Source organism: Scomber japonicus, chromosome 19, assembly GCF_027409825.1.
Source record: "Scomber japonicus isolate fScoJap1 chromosome 19, fScoJap1.pri, whole genome shotgun sequence".
NCBI classification, from domain to species: domain Eukaryota; kingdom Metazoa; phylum Chordata; class Actinopteri; order Scombriformes; family Scombridae; genus Scomber; species Scomber japonicus.
In genome coordinates, this window is record NC_070596.1 from 25,599,696 (window position 1) to 25,623,407 (window position 23,712).

The window sequence follows — 23,712 nt, forward strand, 5'->3', positions numbered from 1 at the left end:
TTCATTTCTTCCTTCCTTCCTTCTGTCCTTCCTTCATTTCTTCCTTCCTTCATTTCTTCCTTCCTTCCTTCCTTCCTTCCTTCTGTCCTCCCTTGCTTCCTTCCTTCCTTCCATCTGTCTGTCCGCCATTCACTGTCTGTTTTTCCTACCTTTCTTCCCTCCTTCCTTTTGCCTGTCTTTCCTTCCCTTTCTTCTTATTTCCTTCCTTTCTTCCTTCCTTCCCTCCATCTATTTAATGATCTGGCCCACGTGAGATCAAATTGGTCTGTATGTGGCCCTTGAATGAAAATGAGTTTGACACCTCTGCTGTAGAGACTCAAAGGTGGCGTTGTACATAATCCTGCTTTAAGATAGAAGATAGTAGAAGGAAATTAGATGTTTTTTAGAAGAACTGCAGAGCTCACAATAGTTACCTTGCAAGTAGTGCACATTTTGCACATGGTTTCAGTAACATGGACCCCACATGGGAAGCCTATTTGGGGATACAGCCTGACCTTCGGGGCGGCTGGATCTTTGTAGCTAGTCCACCTCGCTTTGCTGCTGCGCTGTGCTAGGTTTTGTTACCGTGAATTGTTGCATGTGGGCCAAGTCTTACACACCATCCTTGCTCACCTTGTAGCAACTATTAATAGAGGTTTTGGTAGGTTAGCTCTGTTTTTGGAGTCCTCTTTTGGTTCTACTGTATTTCTTGGTTTATTTGAGCAGCGTCAACCGGCCTTTGTTTTATTCCTGTCATCCTTGGTTAATAAATCATTTTGTTTAAACCTTTAACATCTGTTTTTTATGTTACATATTTCCTTTAATGAGCCTCATAAAGGATGTAAGTGGGCATAAACAGGGCAAATTATATGGGCCCTATATTGTTTCAGAAACATAGGCTCCACCTGAAACCCAGTCAGAATCCATTTGAAGCCCATATAGGCAAACACAGGTGGGGTCACCATGGAAACAGCAGACAAACCCACATTGGACCCATATTGCAGCCCAAATTTAACCCTCATGGATCCCACATGGACATGCTGGCTGGGACTAGATCAAATGTTGTCTACTTATCTTCATCCATCCTTATTCTCCCTTCTTCTGTTTCCTCTCTGTCTTCTCATCTGCAGGATTGTTCGTCTCAGCAGTGTCTTCAGCCCTCCAAAATCCACGTGCTCATTCTGGTCTTGCATGGAGGAAACATTTTGGACACTGGTTCTGGTACAGCAGCAACCTCATAACATAATATTAACTAAAATCTGGTCTATATTCTCACTTCTGAAGCATTTAAAATGACAGAAAAAGCCAGAATTGATCAATTGTGTAGTGAGAATAGTGGAAAGAACCCATCAAAAGTTCATCAAATTGCTTAAAATGACATTCAAAAAGGAGAATAGCTACAAATCCTGTCAGTTTACAAGCTTGAACCAGTATAGTTGGTATTTTCCTTGATAAATAATTACTCCATTATCTGAAATGTGTCTGCCAGACGCACAGATGCAGAACTAATTTCAGTCTCTTCATCATACTGTCATACTTTTTTTTTTTCTGCTATCAGTAACGCTCATTAAGTCAGAGGGAGTTCAATCCCAGGCCTCCTGTTGATTTACTAGAGCTTCAATTAATGATTAGTTTCATTATAGTTTCATCTAACAACCAGGTTATGTCTACAAATGTCTGATCTGAAGTCCGAAACACAAATATATTGAAGTTAATATTATAAAATACAAAGAAAAGCAGGAAGTGTTAACATTTAAGAAGCAGGAACCAGATAATGTTTGAGATTTTTGGCTGAAGCAATATATTTATTATCAAAATTGTTGAATTTTCTGTTAATTGACTTATTGATTAAATGATCAGGACCTCTTCAGTGTGTCACAAGATAAATTTAAGGGTTATAATAACAAATAAAAGGAATGAAAAGAAGAAAAAAGCCAATTTTACCAAATAAAATCAAGCTTATTGTTTCCAGAATTTGCTTTTTTGTGTGGAAATCTGATTAGTTTCACATAATTAAATAATTAATTAATTCACATTATTATTATTATTATTTTAAAACATCAGTTTATTACATTTTGTTAGTTTTACAGAGAACAATACAGATCAAGAAGGCACATATAGGTAATTATAATAGCAATAATAATGATAATCAAACAGTAGATAAAAATAAATATAATTAACTTAAAAAAAATAAATAAATAAATAGATAAAATTAACAACAACAAAAAAAGATAGTGAAAGTAAAAATTTAAAATAAATAAATAAATAAAAACAAACACACTCTAAAATAAATAAATAAAATTAAATAATATAATATAATGTAATATAATATAATGATAATAATAATAATAATAATAATAATAATATTAATTCACATTATTTATTCAGTAATTTATTTATTTTCTAAGAATTTTACTATGAATTTAAAATGACCACAATGTACTGTAAATATTGTTATTAATTTAATTTAATTTTACTAATTGCTACTGTATATTAATTAATTGTTTAATTGCGTGACACAAAAAAGTTTTCATCCCTATGTAGAATTTTTTTTTAAAAATCATGATATATTAATAAATGTATCTTTTAACCAGTTGTGATCAATCATAATGCTTGAAGCTGCAAATATTTGATGCTGTTGATCTTTATTCCTGTCTAAAATATTTAATCCTAGTTGTTATTTTTTTTGCACAGGTGAGCAGAACAACAAGCAGGGGGACGTTAACACCCTCAGCGGGGCTTTTGAGACCGTCATGAGGGTCCATTACCCGACAGCGCTGGGCCGCCTCGCCGTGCGTATGGTCCCCTGCCCCGCTGTCTGCGTCGACGCGTTCTCGCTCGTCTCCAAGTGAGTCGATACTCTGGTTTATTCAGCAGAGTTTAAATCAGGAGAGTCAAACTCATCGTCAGTCAAGGAGGGACACATACAGAACAATTTGATCTGAGGAAGGAAGGAAGGAAGGAAGGAAGGAAGGAAGGAAGGAAGGAAGGAAGGAAGGAAGGAAGGAAGGGAAGAAGGAAGGAAGGAAGGAAAGACAGATGGAAGGAAGGAAAGACAGATAGAAGGAAGGAAGGAAGGAAGGAAGGAATGACAGATGGATAAAAAGAAGGAAAGACAGATGGAAGGATGTAAGGAAGGAAGGACAGATGGAAGGAAAGAAGAGAAGAAAATATGAAAGGAAGGAATGAAGACAGGAAGAAAAGATGGAAGGAAGGAAGAGAAAGAAAGAAAAAGAAAGGACAGATGGAAGGATGGAAGAGAAGACAGGAGATGGAAGGAAAAAAGAAAGAAAGACAGAAAAGGAGGAAGGAAGGAAGGAAGGAAAGAAGGAAGGAAGGAAGGAAGGAAAGACAGATAGAAGGAAGGAAGAGAAGAAAATATGAAAGGAAGGAATGAAGGGAGAGAAGACAGGAAGAAAAGATGGAAGGAAGGAAGAGAAGACAGGAAAGAAAGATGGAAGGAAAAAAGAAAGGGTGGATGGAAAGAAGGAGGAAAGGAAAGCGGACCTGATAAGACTCCTCGGCGGGCCGGTTCTGACCCGCGGGCCGCATGTTTGACCCCCCTGGTTTAAATGACCCACTGTAAGTAACTTAAACTGTCGGGTGATGATGCGTTCCTCTCTCTGCAGTCTGAGCCCTTACAGCTACGATGAGAGCTGCCTGTCCAGCAGTCAGGATCACATCCCGCTGGCCGCTCTGCCGCTTCTCGCTACCTCTGCACCTCAGTACCAGGACGCCGTGGCAACCGTCATCCTGAGAGCCAATCAGGTGTACAGCGACTTCATCAGGTCTTTAGAGGGAGCGTCATTCACCGGCCAGGTTAGTGTTTAACCTGAATGTGACTGTTCCTTCTTTCCTCCCTTCCTTCCTTCCGTCTGTCTGTCCTTCCTCCCTCCCTCCTTCTCTCTTTTTCCTCCCCTTCCTCCCTTCCTTCTTTCCTTTCCTCCCTCCCCTTCCTTCCTCCCTCCTATCCTTCATTCTTCCTTCCTTCTGTCCTTCCTTCCTCCCTCCCTCCTTCTCTCTTTCCTCCCTTCCTTCTTTCCTTCCTCCATCCCCTTTTCTCCCTTCCTTCCTCCCTCCCTCCTTCCTTCCTTCCTTCCATCTTTCCACCTTTCCTCCTTCTCTCTTTTTCCTCCCCTCCCTCCTACCTTCCTTCCTTCCTCGCTCCTATCCTTCATTCTTTCTTCTGTCCTTCCTTCCTCCCTCCCTCCTTCTCTCTTTCCTCCCTTCCTTCTTTCCTTCCTCCATCTCCTTTTCTTCCTCCCTTCCTCCCTCCCTCCTTCTTTCCTTCCTTCCTTCCTTCCACCCTTCCTCCTTCTCTCTTTTTCCTCCCCTCCCTCCTACCTTCCTTCCTCCCTTCCTTCCTTCTTTCCTTTCCTCCCTTCCTTCCTCCCTCCTTTCCTTCATTCTTCCTCCTTTCCTTCCATCCTTAAGTAATTATTTCTTTTGTGGTTACACCATTTGACATTTTCAGGAGCATTCAGTCTTACTTCTGGTTAAAAATGGTGCAAATGTCATTTCAAATAAATACAAAATATACATTTGAACAAACCTGATGCTGACATATTTCTGAATTGCTCATCTTGCCAACCCTTATTTGTCACTGACCCATATGTGTGTGTATCACTGTGTGTGTGATTTCTGATGCAGGTGTGCGTCATCGGGGATTGCGTCGGAGGTATCCTGGGATTTGACGCTCTGTGCAGCAGCTCTGTGACGGTGTCAGAGAGCCAAAACAGCAGCAGACGAGGCAGCACCATCAGCGTACAGGTATCAGTCTCAACTCTCTCACATCTCAACTAGACTAAATCTGAACCACCCTGTGATTCAGAGAAGTATGTAATGCTCTAAATGGTTTGTATGCAGACTAAAAAGCCATTGATTTTTGAGTGGGAGCAAATGGAGGAAAGAAAATAGAGGCGAAATTAACAGTTTTTAGAGGGTGGTGATGAAACAGCTTTTTATTCTCTTTTTTTATAAGCTTTGACCGGCAGCAACTTGCAGTAATCGCTTTTTGCACAGTGCATGTATTACACAATTTCCTGATTTATGTATAAAGCAATGTAGTGAGCTGATCTCTTGTAATGGAGGAAGGAAGGGAGGAAAAGGAGGAAGGGAGGAAGAAAGAAGGAAAGGAGGAAGGAAGGAAGGGAGGGAGAAAGAAAGAAGGAAATGAGAAAGGAAAGGAGGAAGAAAGAAAGAAGGAAAGGAGGAAGGAAGGGAAGAAGGTAGGAGGGCGGGAGGAAGAAGGAAGGAAAGGAGGGAGGAAGGATGGATGGAGAAAAGAAGGAAGGAAGGAAGGGAGGAAGAAAGAAGGAAAGGAAGAAGGAAAGGAGGAAGAATGAGGGAAAGGAGGATAAAGGAGGGAGGGAGGGAGGAAGGAAGGAAAGAAGGACAGAGGAAAGAACAAAGGGAGGAAGGACAGAAGGAAGGAAGAAAGGAAAGAAGAAGGAACCAACACGAAGGTTAAAGCCTGATGAGAATCTTTTCTCTCTCTCCTCTGTCTTTCAGGACACAGACCTTCTCTCTCCAGGTATCGTCATAAACAGCGGCTCTCCTTCCTCGCCGACCCTCGAAGGGAGCCGCCACCTCAGCCGCAGCAACATCGACATCCCTCGCTGCTCGGGGCCCGACGACCCCAAGAAGCAACTTCCACGCAAGCGCAGCGACTCCTCCACGTACGAGCTGGACACCATCAAACACCACCAAGCCTTCCTGTCCAGGTGAAGTATGACAGTTAAAGTCCGTGTAAAGTAAGAATAAATATGTGTTCTGAGTTTGACATACCACAGAAAAGTGTGTTGTTAACCACCCTGCCAAATTTGAATGATTAAAAAATCGCCAAATATATGAAATTAGGCTTCAAAGTTGTGTAAAAATCAGCCTCTTTCTCTGCTCCCAAATGCTGTGGGCGTGGCCGCCAAGGCCGCTGAAACCCCGCCCCCTACCAAGTGTCACCTGTCAATCAAAGTCACCACCTCTGCCAGATACATGGACGATGGGTCTGAGAGCTTTCTGCTGCTAACTCAGCTGCTAGCTCGGTGGCTATCTCGGCGGCTAGCTCGGCTGCTAGTCCGGCTGCTAGCCCGGCTGCTAGCTTGGCGGCTAACTCAGCTAATTGGCTAACTGTAGACTGTAGTAGTAGTAGTGTGTGCTGAATGTATTTATACCTCTACAGCAGCAGGGGCGGGTTTATGCTCATCACTAAATCCTGACCACAGAAATCTTGAAACACAGTTTGTGAAGCCTAGCTCCACAATTCATATCTAAATGGTTGAAATGCTTTTTACACCTTTTTTAGAAATACATTTATGACCTATTAAGCTGATGTTTGAATGTTTCCTCTCCGAGCAGTCTTCACTCCAGCGTTCTCCTCGGGGAACCAGGATCACGACGCTCCAGCAACAGCACCATGCTGGAGGGAGGCTCTTTGGGAAAGTTCGACTTCGAGGTGACTGACTTCTTCCTGTTTGGATCTCCGCTGGGGTTGGTGCTCGCGCTGAGGAAGACTGTGGTGCCCACATTAGATGGTGAGGAAGGTTTTCTCTCTTTTTTATGATGCTGCTGTTGTCCTCGAGTCAAGGAAGGGAGGAAGGGAGGAAGGGAGGAAGGAAAGGAAGGACGGAGGAAAGAAGGAAGGAAGGGAGGAAGAAAGAAGGAAAGGAGGAAGGAAGGTAAATAGGGAAGAAGGAAGGAGGGAAGGAAAGAAGGAAGGAAGGTAGGAGGGAGGGAGGAAAGAAGGAAGGAGGGAGGGAGAGAGAAAGGAAAAGAGGAAGGGAGGAAGGAAGGAAAGAAGGACAGAGGAAAGAACGAAGGGAGGAAGGACAGAAGGAAGGAAGGAAGGGAGGAAAGAAAGAACAGTCAAAACAGATGAGGACGACACGAAGGTTAAATAACTTTAAAAACAAAACAAAAAATCTTCTCTGATCATTTTTCTGCTCGCCAGAAGAACAGGAAGTGGTTATTTGTAGCGTCTGATGTTTCTTCCTTTGTGGTGTGCACGTCTCCAGCAGCTGGAAAGCAGGTGTCAGGGGTCAAAGGTCAAGTGTCTGATCTGAAAGGCTAAAAAACTTTTGGCCGAGACATTTGAGAGTGAAAAAGTGACTGAGTTCACACACACACACAGACACACACACACACACACACACACACACACACACACACACACACACACACACACACACACACACACACACACACACACACACACACATTCTGATTTAATTGAGCTTCCTTTGGGGCTTTAAATGTGAAGAGTTACTGACCTGCAGCTGGGAGGGAAACATCTGGATTCCTTTCCAATTAGATATGATTATAGCTTCCCAAAAATGTTGGATGTTTATCTTTTCATTCCTTTTCTCAGACTTTCTCTCTGAATTATTACTTCTGATTGATTTGAGGCTGAGCAATGCAGGAAATAATACATTTTTTAAAGTGTAGGCTGAAGCTGAAGTTTATCATGCCTGCACCCAAAAGTCTCAAATGAAATCTATATTATTTAAAAGTTTTTTATTGGACACTTTTATATTACTTCATTAAATCACTTTTTATTAAACTTGCTTCACGTTTTCTGTTCCTCCCTGAAGCTGTTTCATAAATTTAGCCTTGCAAGGCAGCTATAATGGATATTTTTTATAATATTAATGTCTGATCTGTCAATGTAATGTGTTGGTTGTGTCTCGTATTGATGAACCTAAAGAGACTCTGCAGCTCCTCTCGGCTTTACGGAGCTTTATAGTTGAGTTTCAGCTCATTGTTTAACTGTCTGGCTGCTTGGTTCACTCTCAGTGCTCTCATAGTGTCTAAAAAGCCTCTAAAAAGCCTCTGTACCTGCTCAGCACCAAACAGTTATGTATAGCAGCTAAAGAGCCAGATATTTCCCTCAGGAGTTGGTAGAGAGTAAAAAACAAAGCTAAAAGAGAATGAATATTGGACTTTTGGCGCTTTTCCACTACACAGTTCCAGCACGACTCGGCTCGCCTCGACTCAGGGTTTTTCTGCGTTTCCACTAGGGATAGTACCGGGTGCCTGCTACTTTTTTAGTACCTGCTCTGCTGAGGTTCCAAGCGAGCCGAGCCGATACTAAATGTGACGTCAACAGACTGCCGGCCACTGATTGGTCAGAAGAGTTGTCGCTGGAAGAGTCATGAGCCGTCCCACACAAGAATCAAACCTGGCATTTTTAAATACCGGCTACAGCGTTACAACCATACGGCTCAATGTTCTTGCTTTGTGTGTGACAGAAAGCCACATACAGCAGCAAGTACACCATCGCCTCCATGTCCTCCATTGTTTATGTGTTTGTGTCGCGTATAAAACGAAGTCACGGCAGTTTCGCGTAGCCGTTGCTATGACGACCCCGCCCACGTTGAGGAGGTATCTTTTTGTAATGGAAAAGGTCGTTCCTGGAACTGAGTCGAGTCGTGCTGGAATTGTGTAGTGGAAAAGCGCCATAATATTCAGCAGGTGGACAGAAATAATGTTGCTCAGTAACTGCTGGATGTGGAAATAAGCAACAGTTTCCGGATGACGTCATCAAAACTGTCCAATTAATGAGTTACCTGTCAGTTCATATAACTTCATAATTACATACAAATCAGTTAAAGAGGAATTTGCATTAACAGCAACAGCATGTGTCAAACATGTGGCCCGTGGGTCAGAACCGGCCCGCCGAGGTGTCAGCTTCAGCCTACTTTCCTTCCTGTCTTTTTTCTTTCCTTCCACCCATCCTTCCATCTTTCCTTTCTCCCTTTCATCTTTCCTTCCTGTCTTCTTTGCCAAACTTTCCTTTCTTTTCCTCACTTTTATTCTTTCCTTCCTTCCATCTGTCCTTTCTTCCTTCTCCTTATCTTTCCTTCTCACCATCCTTCCTTCCTCCCTTCCTTCCCTCCTTCTTTCCATCTTTTTAATAATCCGGCCCACATGAGATCAAATCGGGCTGTTTGTGGCCCTTGAATGAAGATGAGATTGACCCCCCTGATCTAACATCTCTTTTTATTTTGTTTTTGTGGTGTTTCTCTCCTGTGTCCAGTCTCCGCTCTGCGTCCGGCCTGCCAGCAGGTTTACAACCTGTTTCATCCAGCCGACCCCTCTGCCTCCCGCCTCGAGCCTCTCCTGGACAAGCGGTTCCACGTGCTGCCTCCTTTCAGCGTCCCCCGCTACCAGCGCTTTCCTCTGGGTGACGGACACTCAGCTCTCCTGGGTGAGTCCACGCTCTCACACGCATATACATCACAAACCACCTCAACGATATGTGAGTCTGTTGTTGTCATCCAGCTTTTATCTCTTGTATTCCAGTCGAGACAGTGCAGAGTAACCCTCAGCTTCTGATGGAGACGGCCGGCACAGCTTCGTCCCACCGCTGCCAGGAAAACACCATCAGTGAGACGTCGATCCCTGTGCCCGTCCTCAACTGGCAGACCTCGCAGCCCCACGCAGAGAGTGTGTATCTGTCAGCATTGTCTCGCCGTCACAGTCTGTCACTCTCCTGTTGCTCTCTTCATCTCTTCTGGTGCTGTCCTGCTGTTTTTGATGCAGGATTCTTTTTAAAGGAAAATTCTGCCTTATATTACAACTTGGGTCTTGTTTATGTAGCTTTGGGCAGCATCTGTATAAGTTATGACAGCATTTTATTCACTAATTTAACAGCTGAGGTGTGGGAACATAGTGACATCGCCTTTAAAAGAAGTCAGATGATGTGATTTTGACATTTTAAACAATAATTTCCAAAAGTCTTTCAGTTTTGTGGTTAAAATGGCATCTTACCTGCTGTGGTTCTGCACAGTTTTCCTGCACAGTGAAAGATTGATAACAACATTTTGGTTGTGCTCTCTTTTACCTCCGAATTAAGTGGTTTTAGATGATCTTACTCATCTCACTGCTGCTGTTTCTTACACTGTTGGACTTCATTATATCTCTGTTTGTGCCATGTTCCCAAAAAATGTGTTGAGTAGAGTATTATTATGACCAAGGAAGTTGAGGAAGTTCTTCTACGGTACGAATTTTATTGACCTGTTTTCATTAATTCAGATGTCTTTTTTGGCTAAAGAAAAAAAAGTATCAAACTTTATTTATTCATCATTTATTATTATTATTTATTTACTATACAGAAACCTTTCATACAGGTTAATGTAGTTCAAAGTGCTTCACAGTTGATTGACAAGCTGATAATTAAACAGAGCAAGTGACAACATAAAGAGAATGAATGAAAATGATGAAGGAGCAAACACAAGATGAACAAATTATAAAGAAAGAGAAAAAATTTAGACTCATGCATGCAAGAGAAAATAAGAATGACAGAAACGTCTTTGTCTGATTTTAGTGATTTGACCGGCTCAGGTTCGCTTGTCACACTGTGTTAAAGGCTGAGAGATATATCAGCATATATTTTATTTTTATGTACTGTAATAAAATCTTTTCAGCATGTGTTCTGAGAGTCTGTGAACCTGAGAGTCTGTGAACTCGTGCCAGAAAGTGTTACTATGACAACAGGCAAATTTGAGCTGTCATGTCACCTACTTTTGCATATTTTATCAAAGCTTTTTAACACACTGATTTTGAAACTTCTGGGTGTACTTCTCTACATTTTAATGTGTCTGAAAACAAAATGTTAAAATGTAGTTCATGTAAAATTGTCAGCTTGTTTTTAGATGTTAAAATATAAAAAAAACAGAAGTGAGCAGATCTTCTTGCATTGCAGCATCCTTTAGTTTGTCCTCAAGGCACCTCGGGAACCACTGCACCCATTCATAATCATTTATTCATCATCTGCTTGCTCATCTTTGCAGTGAAGACTCTGACTCCTCTCTCCTCTCTCCTCTCTTTTTCCTTTTTTTTTTTTTTTACCTCCATAGTGGACAGTCTTCACTCTCACATTTTTGTTGACGGCCCGTACCCGTCATCCACATCACCGGGGGTCCCTCACCTTCGTTACAACCGCAGGGCGAGCGAGGCCAGCATAGCCAGCCAGGTGTCAGGCTTAGCCGACTCTTACACCGCCTCCAACATCGCCACCAGTAAGTCCACACCTGCACAAAAACCTGCACTTTTTTTTTTGTTTTTTTATTTTGGTCTGCACGCTGGTAGCTGATGTTTTATTTTATATGTTGATGTTCTCATTTCCTCCCTCCAAATAAACCCTCAGCACACAAACACGAAGTCACCCCGACTAAAAGGCCCAGCCTGCTGTCCCAGCTGTCTCTAACCTACAGTAAATGTCGGAGCCCCTCCCCTCGATTACGCAAGAAAAGATCCACCATCCGTCAGGTGATCCCGAGATCCAACGGTGTCTCAGACGCCCCCCTGAGCTCTGACACGAACTCTGATCTCACCAATGTCACCCCTGATCTCTCCGATGTCTCCTCTGACATCACTGACATCAGCTCTACACCCCCGTCACTCGGGGTGCTGAAGAACGTAGAGCAAGGTACCCTGGGAGTTGTAGTTACGAGGACGATGAGGGAAGGATGCTTAGACTTCCTCCTCATTCCGTTACCTGAGCTCTTTTCCTTCCTCCTCAGACATCTTCCTCTCTCAGATAGTCTGGTTACGACATTATAATACAGCCGAGGGTTTGTAGTGTAATTTTAGAGTATAAAACAGATACCGCTAAATTACTTAATGGCTCCTAATGGTAGCGTAATGTATGCAGAGTGGAAGAAAACAAGACTAATGAGAACACAAGGAACTCAATTTGACCGGATAAATAAATTATACTGTAAATATTAAGGTGCGGCTTCACCATATCCTAACAATTAAACACATTATCACTTAAATATAATGCAAAATATCAATGCTGGTAACACTATTTCCCCCAAACTTCAGTTTTATTTGTAAAAATACTATAGTAACTACTCTATATTATAACATAAATACACTATAATCTATTTCTCCAATCTTCCAAAATGCACAATTGCTGCTCCCCATTGTCATTTTCTCTACAGTTTTGGTGGCATATCCTAACAATTAAACACATTATCACTTAAATCTAATGCAAAATATAAATGTTGGTAACACAATTTCCTCTAAACTTCAGTTTTATTTGCTAGCAGCTACCAAATATTTGTAAAAATACTATAATAACTACTCTATATTACAACCTAAATATATTATAATCTATTTCTCCAATCCTCCAAAATGCCCAATTGTTGCTCCTCATAGTCATTTTTGTACTCCTGCAGTTTTGGTGGCATATCCTAACATTATCACGTCAATCTAATGCAAAATATAAATTCAAGATTCAAGATTCAAGATGCTTTATTTGTCAGTCATCATGTCAGACATGTGAGCGAGATATAGTACTCAGGTCTCAGATTCTAAAATAAATTAAATCTGATTTAAAAACAAGCTAAAACATCATATACAAATAAAATATATAGTTAAACTGACTGTAGTTTAAAGTGGTATAAATGTTGGTAACACAATTATCCACCAACTTCAAGTATTTCCAAAAGATACTATAATAACTACTCTATAGTACAACATAAATGTACTATAATCTATTTCTCCAATCCTCCAAAATGCCCAATTGTTGCTCCCCATAGTCATTTTCTTCCACTATATTTATGTTTGCATAAGTAAACTAAGTATTTTCTGGCACTATAAATCTCTGGCTATATTATAAAGTGTCACTGATAATCCTCCTCAGTAACCCTGTTTCCAAAAAAAATAGTACTCAATAGACCCGTAATCCTTCTTCTTGTTCCTTAGCTCAGTTTTATGAGATCCACGCCTGTGCTTCCTTAACAAGACGTCCTTACAGAGTCTGAGCTGTTGTTTACTTACGAGTTTCTTAAGAGTTTTTTTTAACCTCTTTACAACTCATCACCGCCTTAATGCCTCCTAATAAAACCCTTGAAGCTGCTCTATGTTCGATGTTCCTCCTCTGTGTGATAATCCTGAGCTCCTCATCTCTAAATGAGGAGAGTCTGCAGTGGACTTTTTTCTTTTTTTTCAGGGCTGCAACTATGTGATGATTTTCTCCTTTAATCATTTACTAGCTGAAATGTTAACTTTTTTCAACTAACACTCTAAAGATATTGAATATACTATCATCATATATGGTAAATCGTCACATTTGAGATACTGGAACTAGAGAATATTTGGCATTTTTGCTCAAATAATTGATTAATCGACTAATCATTGCAGCTCTAGACTCTTTTTTCCACCACACCTCAAACAAGTGCTGGATGCACTGTTTCCTAATCTCTCTTCCTCTATCTATTTTTTATTTTTTCCATCTTTTCCTCGTTGTGTCCCCGCTGTAGTTGCCTCTCGGTGGTGGGGCAGTAAGAGGATGGACTACGCTCTCTACTGTCCTGATGCTCTCACAGCGTTTCCAACGGTGGCTCTGCCTCATCTCTTCCACGCTTCCTACTGGGAGTCTACAGATGCCGTCTCTTTTCTGCTCCGACAGGTACATAAAATCCTTAATTTAATTTTCTTTGACCTTAAAGTCTGTGTAAAGTAAGAATAAATATGCGTTCTGAGTTTGACATACCACAGAAAAGTGTGTTGTTAACCACCCTGCCAAATTTGAATGATTAAGAAAATTGCCAAATATATGAAATTAGGCATCAAAGTTGTGTAAAACTTAGCCTCTTTCTCTGCTCCCAAACGTTGTGGGCATGACCTCAGAGTTAGCTGAAACCCCGCCCCCTACCAAGTGTCACCTGTCAATCAAAGTCACCACCTCTACCAGAAACATGGACGCTAGGTCTGAGAGCTTTCTGCTGCTAGCTCAGCTGCTAGCTCGGCGGCTAACTCAGCGGCTAACTCAGCTAACTGGCTAACTGTAGACTGTAGTAGTAGTGTGCGCTGAATGTATTTATACCTCTACAGCAGCAGGGGCGGGTTTATGCTAATCACTAAATCCTGAACACAGAAATCTTGAAACACAGTTTGTGAAGCCTAGCTCCACAATTCAAATCTAAATGGTTGAAATGCTTTTTACACCTTTTTTAGAAATACATTTATGACCTATTCAATATGTTTAGAAGAACATGTCTAAATTTACGGTCAAATTTACATGGTCTTTAAATTTTGGAGATTGGATGAGTGCTTCATGCTGTTAAATGAAGAGTTTATATTCGCCATGTTAGCAGGGTTAGGGTTCGGTTAGGGCTCTGCTGTTGGGAATGTCACCCGCTTGGTCCAGACTAAAATATCTCAACCGATCTTTGATGGATCGTTATGAAATTTGGTGAAGCCATTAATGATCTCCAGAGGATGAAATGTACTGACTTTGGTGATCCCCTGACTTTGCTTCTGGCGCCACCATGAAGTTGACTTTGGTGGTTTTTAGTTGAAATGTCTCAAAAACCGTTGGATGGAACTTCATGCCCCCCTTAGGATAACTTAGGTGATGGCTTAAATTTTCATGTAGTGCCATTATCAGGTCAAAATCATACTTTGAATCACAGAATCAGAGCAAAAATATACATATAGCCATATTTGCATCTTTAATGTAGTTTATAAGTAGATTTAGAAGAATGAGACCAAGAAGAATGTGTGTTTGAAAGGATTTATTAGATCAGGGATGTCAAACATGCGGCCCATGGGCCAGAACCGGCCCGCCGAGGGGTACTATCCGGCCCACTTTCCTTCCATCTGTCCTCCTTACCTTCCTTTTTTCCTTTTTGTTCCTTCCTTCCTTCCATCAGTCCTTCCTTCTTTTCTGTTCTTCCTTCTTTCCTTCTCCCTTCTGTCTGTCCTTCCTTCACTATTTGTCTTTCCTACCTTTCTTCCCTCCTTCTTTTTATCTGTCCTTCCTTCCTTCCTTCCATCCTTCCTTCCTGCCTTCCTGCCTTCCTGCCTTCCTTCCTTCCTTCCTTCCTTCCTTCCTTCCTTCCGGCCCACATGAGATCAAATTGGTCTGTATGTGGCCCTTGAATGAAAATGAATTTGACACCTCTGCATTAGATAGTATTGAAGGAGAAGAGATAGTTTGAGGGTCTGGGGGATATAAGGATGAAGAATGAAGGGATGAAAGGTTGAGGAATGAAGGGATGAGGTGTATTTTTTCATTCCCAAATTCAGTGAAAAAAACTTCATGTCATCTCTACTGTAGCTGCAGTGTAGAAGTTTAGTGCAGTAAATGGAGGACAAACTCATAAACCTCTCTGAGTGAAACGAAGCACTGCACAGTCCAGCCAAACATGATGCGACAGCAATACATCATTCATTTAATGGTTATATTTTTTTTCTTCATAAATATACATTTATCTTCATTTCTATAATGAACCAGAATATACGGATGAAGAATTGCAACAGATGGATGCCAAGAAAGCGGAGTGGAGAAAGTGCTTACGTAAATTAAAACTCTAAAACTCTAAAACTTTGAATTAAGTACTTTGTAATTGCGGACTTACTGTAGCATCATACAGTATCAGCTTCGGAGTGCTGAGACATGCAGAAGTGTCTTTTCACAAGTCACTTCAGACGTCCAAGAAGATCAGAATGACTGACAGGAACTATTTAACAGTCCTTAAGTACGAGACGTTACAGATTATGAGAAGTTCTTTAAACTCATTTTCTCTTCTAGGTGATGAGACATGAGAACTCCAGCATTTTGGAGCTGGATGGTAAAGAAGTGTCTGAATTCACTCCGTCCAAACCTCGAGAGAAGTGGCTCCGCAAGAGGACTCATGTTAAAATTAGGGTGAGATGTCTCTTCATTCATTTCCTCCATTAAGTGGAATGATCTGAGAAGCTACATGTTTTGTCTCTTTTCATTTTTGCCACAATATGGATAAATCACTGTACTTTTGGGAAAGGCTTATTGGCTTTCTGGTGGAGAGTCTTAATTACAACTTGGACAGAAACTCAGAATTATTATAACTCTGATAAAATGTCAACCACCTGATAAGAAAAAAGGTGAATCGTCTTCTTTTTACTCCTTGATTTCGGTACGGATTAAAGAAATTAGATATTAAGTGTTAATCAGTGAGCTTTAGATATCGTGGTATAGGTGGATATTGTAACTGCTAGACCAGTGGTTCTCAAACTTCATGTCAAGGACCCTTAAAATGACCCAAATCACACCACAGACCCCCATCAGAACTGATTTTTTTTGCTTTTAGATGTTTTATTACATAAGGTTTATGAAAGCATTGACCAAAATAGTTACTTATGCATGGAGTTATAGTGAGAATATATGATTCCCATTTCCTCTGGGGACCTCTTCGCACCCCGTCAAAAACTCAGGGGAGTCACTAGACCCCACTTTGAGAACCTATATATGCTAGATATGAAAGTGGTGTCCATATTTCCCTCTAACTCTCTACCAGAAAGCAAATTTTTGCATATTTTCCAAAATGTTAAACATCTCTTTATTATTAGAAATGTAAAATATAAAATAACAACAATAAAACTGAAACCAGGAGGACTTCATTCTGACTTCCTGTTTGGTCTTCCTCTGTGTGTCAGAATGTGACGGCCAACCACCGTGTGAATGACGCCGTGTTCACGGAGGACGGCGCCCAGATGGTGACTGGACGCTTCATGTACGGCCCTCTGGACATGGTCACCCTTACTGGAGAGAAGGTAATGACACGTCCAGCTGCGACGCACCAGAAATAAAATCATAAAGTTACGTAATGAAGTCACCATCTGTGTCGTTGCAAGGTCACTCAGAGGAGTGTCATGTTTAAAAAAAAAGCTCTTCCTGGTTGTTTCTTCCTGCAGATTGACATCCACATCATGACCCAGCCTCCCTCTGGAGAGTGGGTGTACTTTAACACGGAGCTCACCAACAGCAGCGGTCGTGTCTCTTATGTAATCCCTGAGAATAAAAAGCTCGGTATCGGAGTTTATCCTGTCAAACTGGTGGTCAGGTACTCTATAAGTCATTATTATTTCATTCCCTTTTTTTTATTAGGCTTCATTAAAAATGCATAATTCAACTTTCACTTCTGCTCCTTTTCATAACTACTCATCTTTTCTTTTTCCTTCTTTCACTTCAGGGGGGATCATACATTTGCAGACAGCTATCTAACCATCGTACCACGAGGAACCGAGTTTGTTGTGTTCAGTATCGACGGATCGTTCGCTGCCAGCGTGTCCATCATGGGCAGCGACCCGAAGGTCCGAGCTGGAGCTGTGGATGTGGTGAGGTGAGGAAGTTACACAACACTGTCTGTAGTTTAATTAACACTTCCTGTTGTGCTCGAGTCAAGGAAGGAAGGGTTCCTCCCTTCCTTCCTTGGAGGAAAGGAAGGAGGAAGGAAGGAAGGAAGAAGGAAGGAAGGAAGGAAGGAAGGAAAGGAGGGTGGAAGGAAAGAAGGAAAGGAGGGAAGAAGGAAGGAAGGAAGGAAAGGAGGGACGAAGTAAGGAAGGAAGCGAGGAAGGGAGGAAGGGAAGAAGAAGGAAGGAAGGAAAGGAGGGAGGAAGGAAGGAAGAAGGAAGGAAAGGAGGGAGGGAGGAAACAAGGAAGGAAGGAGGGAGGGAGAAAGGAAAAGAGGAAGGGAGGAAAGAAAGAAAGGAAGGAAGAAAGGAAGGAGAGAAGGAGGGAGGGAGGAAACAAGGAAGGGAGGAAGGGAAAAAGAAGGAACAGTCAAAACAGACGGGGAGGATGAACCGTCTCATTTTCGAGATTGCAATCCACATACAGTAGTAACATCACAACGGACATTCACACCTTGTCTGTTAAATGTGTCATCTGTACAAATGAATGAATGAACAATAACTAAAATAATTGAATAGATTAAATAACATTATGTCAAAGTACTGAGTCTCAATCAAAAACAAGAAGAATGAGTAGATTTAAGGTAAACAAGACATTTTTAAGTCTATCTGAGCGAATTAGGCCAATTATTCCGGTCTGATGCTGCTTTAAACTTAAAAGCATGTCTCCCAGATTCTGTAAGGCACAATAAAAAAATAAAAAGTAGAGGTTGTTAATTGCGTCTGACTGAATATGTTGATCTGATTGGAACTAAAAAGCTGTTTTATGTATAAAGGATAAAGTTAAATACATTTGAAAACAAAGAGTAACCGATGTTACGACAAGGAAGGGGGGAGGGAGGGAGAAAGGAAAAGAGGAAGGGAGGAAAGAAAGAAAGAAAGGAAGGAATGAAGGAAGGAAAAGAGGAAGGGAGGAGAGAAGGAGGGAGGGAGGAAAGAGAGAAGGAGGGAGGAAGGAAAGAAGGAAGGAATATGTGATCAGCACTGCTTAGTTTGACAGTTTAACCTTCCTGTCGTCCTCCCGGGTCAAATTGACCCTGTCTCTTTTGAATGTTCCTTCTTTCCTTCCTTCCTTCCTTCCTTCCTTCCTCTTTCTTTAATTTTTCATTCATTCTTCCTCCTTCCTTCCTTCTTTCCTTACTTCCTTCCTCCCTCCCTCCTTACCCCTTTCGTTCCTTCCTTCTTTCCTTCCTCCTTTCCTCCCTCCCTCCCTCCTTACTCCTTTCTTTCCTTGCTTCCTTCCTTCCTTCCTTCTCTCCTAAATTCCTTCCTTCCTTCCTTCTCTCCTAAATTCCTTCCTTCCTTCCTTCCTTCCTTCCTTCCTTCCTTCCTTCCTTCCTTCCTCCCTCCTTACTCCTTTCCTTCCTTCCTTCTTTCCTTCCTCTTTTCCTCCCTCCCTCCCTCCTTACTCCTTTCTTTCCTTCCTTCCTTCCTTCTCTCCTAAATTCCTTCCTCTTTTCGTCCTTACTCCTTTCCTGCCTTCCTTCTGCCCTTCCTTGACCTGAGGACAACAGGAGGGTTAATCTGAGTTTCAGTTCAAGGACCTCATATTGTTGTTTTTTTTATTTCTTTTCCCCAACAAACACACATTTGTTTTGGTCTGAGATGTTGGTGCTATAGGGCGACATCTAGTGGCTGAATGTAATGTACTGCAACTTTAACACATTTTGAAAACTGTATTTATTGTAAATTTCACACTACGTACATCATGTATTTAACCCTCCTGTCGTCCTCCTGGGTCAAATTGACCCCGTCTGTTTTGACTGTTCCTTCTTTCCTCCCTTCCCTCCTTCTCTCTTTCTTTCCTTCCTTCTTTCCTTCCTCCATCCCCCCTTTCTTCCTTTCTTCTGTCCTTACTTCCTCCCTTCTTTCCTTCCTTCCCTTCCTTCCTTCCTTCCTTCCTTCCTTCCTCCCTTCCTTCCTCCCTCCTTCTCTTTTTCTTTCCTCTCCCCTACCTTCCTCCCTCCTTTCCTTCCTTTTCCTCCCTTCCTCTCTCCTTTCCTTCCTTTTTACTCCCTCCTTTCCTTCCTTCTTCCTTCCTCCCTACCTCCTTTCCTTCCTTCCTTCCTCCCTCCTTCCTTCCTTCCTCCCTCCTTTCCTTCCTTCTTTGACTCGAGGACAACAGGAGGGTTAATCAGATTAATAAATCAAGCATTTGGCTCCAACACCTTTACTTCCTGCTTTTCAGCTTCAGCTCTTAAATATCTCTATTCTGTTTGTGTGTGTGTGTGTGTGTGTGTGTGTGTGTGTGTGTGTGTGTGTGTGTGTGTGTGTGTGTGTGTGTGTGTGTGTGTGTGTGTGTGTGTGTGTGTGTGTGTGTGTGTGCAGGTATTGGCAGGATTTGGGCTACATGATAGTTTATGTAACGGGTCGTCCTGACATGCAGAAGCAGCGTGTGGTAGCGTGGCTCTCTCAGCATAACTTTCCTCACGGCATCGTCTCCTTCTGCGACGGGCTCGTTCACGACCCGCTCAGACACAAGGCCAACTTCCTCAAAACCCTCATCGGCGAGGTAAGGGAGGTCGACATAGTGAGTTTAAAGCGCCATTGTAATAAAAATCCTTGAAGTCTCTGAAAGCTGATCTCCCCCTGTCTGATTTAGGCTCATATGAGGATCTTCGCTGCTTACGGCTCCACCAAGGATATCTCTGTGTACACCTCCATCGGTCTGCCTGCGTCTCATATCTACATCGTTGGAAGGCCCACGAAGAAAATGCAGAACCAGTGTCAGGTATGGAGGATAACCTGATAGCAAAGGAGTGTATTTTGGGTTTCAACACCCCTCTAAATATTTTATACATCATTTTCCTCTCTGCACAGATTTACTAAGAGGGAGGGAGGGAGGAAACAAGGAAGGAGGGAGGGAGGGAGGGAGAAAGGAAAAGAGGAAGGGAGGAAAGAAAGAAAGGAAGGGATGAAGGAAGGAAGGAAGGAAGGAGAGAAGGATGGAGGGAGGAAGAAGGAAGGAAGGAGGGAGGAAGGAAGGAGGGAAGGAAAAAAGGAAGGGAGGAAGGAGGGAGGGGGGAAAGAAGGAAGGAGGGAGAGAGGGAGAAAGGAAAAGAGGAAGGGAGGAAGGAAGGAAAGAAGGACAGAGGAAAGAACGAAGGGAGGAAGGACAGAAGGAAGGAAGAAAGGGAGGTTTCTATTAACTGTAACTGAATGTGATGGATTGAAGTATAAGGTAGCATAAAATGAAAATACTGAAGTAAAGTACAGGTTATCCAAAACTTTACTTAACCTTTGTGTCGTCCTCCCGGGTCAAATTGACCCCATCTGTTTTGACTGTTCCTTCCTCCCTGCCTCCTTCTTTCCTTCCTTCCTTCCTTCCTTCCTTCCTTCCTTGCTTCCTTCCTCCCCCTACCTTCCTCCCTTCCTTCTTTCCTATCCTTCTTTCCTGTCCGTCTTTCCTTCCTTCCTCCCTTCCTCTTTTCCTTTCTTCCTTCCTTCCTCCCTTCCTCTTTTCCTTTCTTCCTTCCTTCTTTCCTTCCTTCCTCTTTTCCTTTCTCCCTCCATCCTACCTTCCTTCCTTCTTTCCTCCATCCATCCTTCCTTCCTTACTTCTTTCCTTTCCTCCCTTCCTCCCTCCTTTCTTTCCCTCCTTCCTTCCTCCCTCCCTCGTTTCCTTCCTTCTTCTTTCCACCTTTCCTTCCTTCCTTCCTCCTTCCCTTCCATCCTTCCTTCCTCTCTTCCTTCCTTCTTCCTCCCTCCCTTCCTTGACTTGAGGACAACAGGAGGGTTAAGTACAGTACTGCTGTTGTTTTTTAGAATGCTATGAAAAAAATGCATTAATGTAATGAGGTGTGCACTTCCCGATTATTGTGTGTAAGTGTTTGAGCTCATTTACGGCACTGTCAGACGATTTTAATCCACAAGGGTTGATAAACAAAATTGTGAAAGTGAGGAAAAATCAACAATCATTTCATAATACATGTAGTATAATGGCTGTAATTGATATTTTTCATTATAACAGTATCTGATAAGTCATTGGGTAATGTGTTTGGCTCGTGGTGATGAACCCAGAGAGAATTATCAGTGACTCTTTATACGGAGCTTTATAGTTGAATTTCAGCTCATTGTTTAGCTGTCCGGCTGTTTTGGTTCACTCTCAGCACTCTCATAGCGTCGTTTTTAGAGAAGTAACAGACACAGTTAGTTGTAGACTAGCTGGTGAACATAGTGGAGCATTTAGCAGCTAAAGAGCCAGATATTTGCCTCAGGAGTTGGTAGAGAATATAAAACAGAGCTAAAGAGAGAGAATATTGGACTTTACATTCAGCAGGTGGACAGAAACATGACTCCTAATGAAAGATAATGTTGATCAGTAACTGCTTAATGTGGAAATAAGCAACTTTTTTGTTCAACTTATCAACTTAAAAGCTGATGATATGTCAGTGTTGTGTTTACTACTTATTTCTGCTGCCCCCAAGTGGCCAAAAATCAGTTACTGCAGGTTTAAAAAACAACAGTTTTAGTGACAATAAAGAGCCTGATACTTAAGAGCTTTCTCTAATTAATTATTGATTGATTGGCTGATCGACTGCTCATACATCTCTTCCAGTTCATCCCGGATGGCTACGCCTCCCACCTGTCCCAGCTGGAGTACAACCAGAGGTCCCGTCCTGCCAAGTCCGCCAGCACTCGCATGGTCCTCCGCAAGGGCAGCTTTGGGTTGGGAGCAGCAGGGGGAGACTTCCTCCGCAAACGCAATCACATCTTTCGCACCATCTCCTCCCAACCCGGAGCGACTGGGTCTGGCTCTCCCAACCAGCCGGGCCGGACTGAGCGCACGCTGAGCCAGTGCGAAATGGATCGGGACCGAGGCATCGCGGCAGCATCTACGCAGAGGAGTATGAGTATAGCAGCTGGGTGTTGGGGCCGCACTGGGAGCACCAGGGAGGGGAGCGGAGGGTTGCTCGGCCCCAAGTAAGGTTCAAATGGAGCTACGGTGTTTACGGACCCGGCCTGAACCACCATGATTTCTGGACTGGACTAAAACAGAGAAGGATGAAGGGTGGATGAAGAGAGGAGAAACGCAGGAGGGAGTGGGTGGAGGGTTTGTATTTTAGCCGTAGAGCATGACTCATACTGTTGTTTGGATGAGAGGAGATTAGAGAAGGAGGTAGAGAGAGGGATCTGCCCAGAAGGAGTGGACTAATCAGGCCAAGAGGGATCCAAGCGAACAAAAGAAGTCCTGTAGCATGACTCTTTTACAGTAATACTTTTATAGGATACATAACTAACTATTAAAAACGACAAGGAAGGATTAAATGAAATAATGTAAGCCTTAAACTAATCTCGTACAACGGGACCCCCTTTTCTCAACACACACACATATACACACACACACACACATACATAGATATAAATATACAAGACACTGTCCAAGCAGTCGCACTCATGAGCTCAGGACAAACTGCAGAGCCAGATTCATTTTCAAACAGCCAAGCACGGGTCTGAGGCCAAGTTAGCTGGCAGCCATGGCAAAAAGCCAACCTGTGTCTGTCCCGCTGTCAACTGAGCGACATGTTTGAGAGACAACACTCGACCCAGCGATGACTGGCAATAAGCAAAGAAGACCCTCACAATGCAAGAAGAGACACACATATGTAACGAGAGAGGAAATCAACATGGACGTCATACTGTAAAGGGTCAGTTTGTCCACATTAGGGAATAATAACACATTTCTTCACTTATCTGTATCTAGCCATCAATATAGACTCTATTTTTTCCAAAGGTAAATGGTAATTTCAGCTGAACTTCTTTCTACTAATTCTCATCCAAATTCAGCTTAAAATTTAAGTGAGTTTCCAAAAAATGTGTAACAGAAAATAAGAATTAATGCTGTTATGTGAATATTAGGTGTTGGTGGTGCCATTTCAACCATTGCAGAAGTAGAGGACACAACGAGTAACTGTTCAATATATATAAAAAACTGCGTTGAGAGGTTCAAAGCAGCAAATGATCACATTCGAGAAGCTAAAATCAGATTATTTTTTGGGTCCTTTTTGCTTGAAAAATAACAGAAACGATTATTAGATCTTTAAAATAGTTGCACATTTACTTCCTGTTGATTGACTTTTAAAGGCTTTACATAAAACCACAATTATCTGCATGGCTTGATACCAAGTGAGGGAGAAAATATGTATTGTTTTCAATTTGGGTGAACTGACCCTTTAAACGTCTGAGAGCTGGATTTGAGGGTTCCTTTTTTGTCTTGTCACAGAACAACTTTGCCACCGAGAAACCACTTGTATTTAAATACAGTTAACATACTTCTGAGTGTCTGAGTCGGACTGCTCGCAGGTCCAGTTTTCATTCCACCCTGTGTGAGACTCTGTAGTATTATCCCTTTCAGTGTGGCCTCTGGGCCATCCAAGGCCTTAATATCCAGTGAGACACTTGCTCCACAGATGGACCAGAAAGCAGAAAACAGGGCATGCAGCATCAAAGCAACAACTGAAACTATGTACAGTCCACAGCAACAATCCCTTTATATATTCATCTGCTTGCAATACCTCTGATCTACCTGTAGGTGGTGTTCTGTTTCCCACA

General features: G+C 42.2%; 1 protein-coding gene across 1 annotated transcript in view; it reads left to right on the forward strand.

Moving 5' to 3' along the window:
- The window catches only part of LOC128380729 (membrane-associated phosphatidylinositol transfer protein 2-like), a 55,256-nt gene extending 33,163 nt beyond the window's left edge, over positions 1-22,093 (forward strand). The window contains exons 10-27 of the mRNA XM_053340607.1: positions 1,110-1,200; positions 2,674-2,827; positions 3,609-3,798; positions 4,630-4,749; positions 5,491-5,702; positions 6,334-6,509; positions 9,011-9,181; positions 9,277-9,420; positions 10,833-10,994; positions 11,123-11,404; positions 13,245-13,393; positions 15,521-15,637; positions 16,405-16,521; positions 16,663-16,811; positions 16,941-17,090; positions 19,489-19,672; positions 19,763-19,891; positions 21,719-22,093. Of these exons, the coding sequence (XP_053196582.1) occupies positions 1,110-1,200; positions 2,674-2,827; positions 3,609-3,798; positions 4,630-4,749; positions 5,491-5,702; positions 6,334-6,509; positions 9,011-9,181; positions 9,277-9,420; positions 10,833-10,994; positions 11,123-11,404; positions 13,245-13,393; positions 15,521-15,637; positions 16,405-16,521; positions 16,663-16,811; positions 16,941-17,090; positions 19,489-19,672; positions 19,763-19,891; positions 21,719-22,087 (3,066 nt within the window). The 3' untranslated portion in view covers positions 22,088-22,093. The remainder of the gene's footprint in view (positions 1-1,109; positions 1,201-2,673; positions 2,828-3,608; positions 3,799-4,629; positions 4,750-5,490; positions 5,703-6,333; positions 6,510-9,010; positions 9,182-9,276; positions 9,421-10,832; positions 10,995-11,122; positions 11,405-13,244; positions 13,394-15,520; positions 15,638-16,404; positions 16,522-16,662; positions 16,812-16,940; positions 17,091-19,488; positions 19,673-19,762; positions 19,892-21,718) is intronic.
- The last annotated feature ends 1,619 nt before the right edge of the window (positions 22,094-23,712 follow it).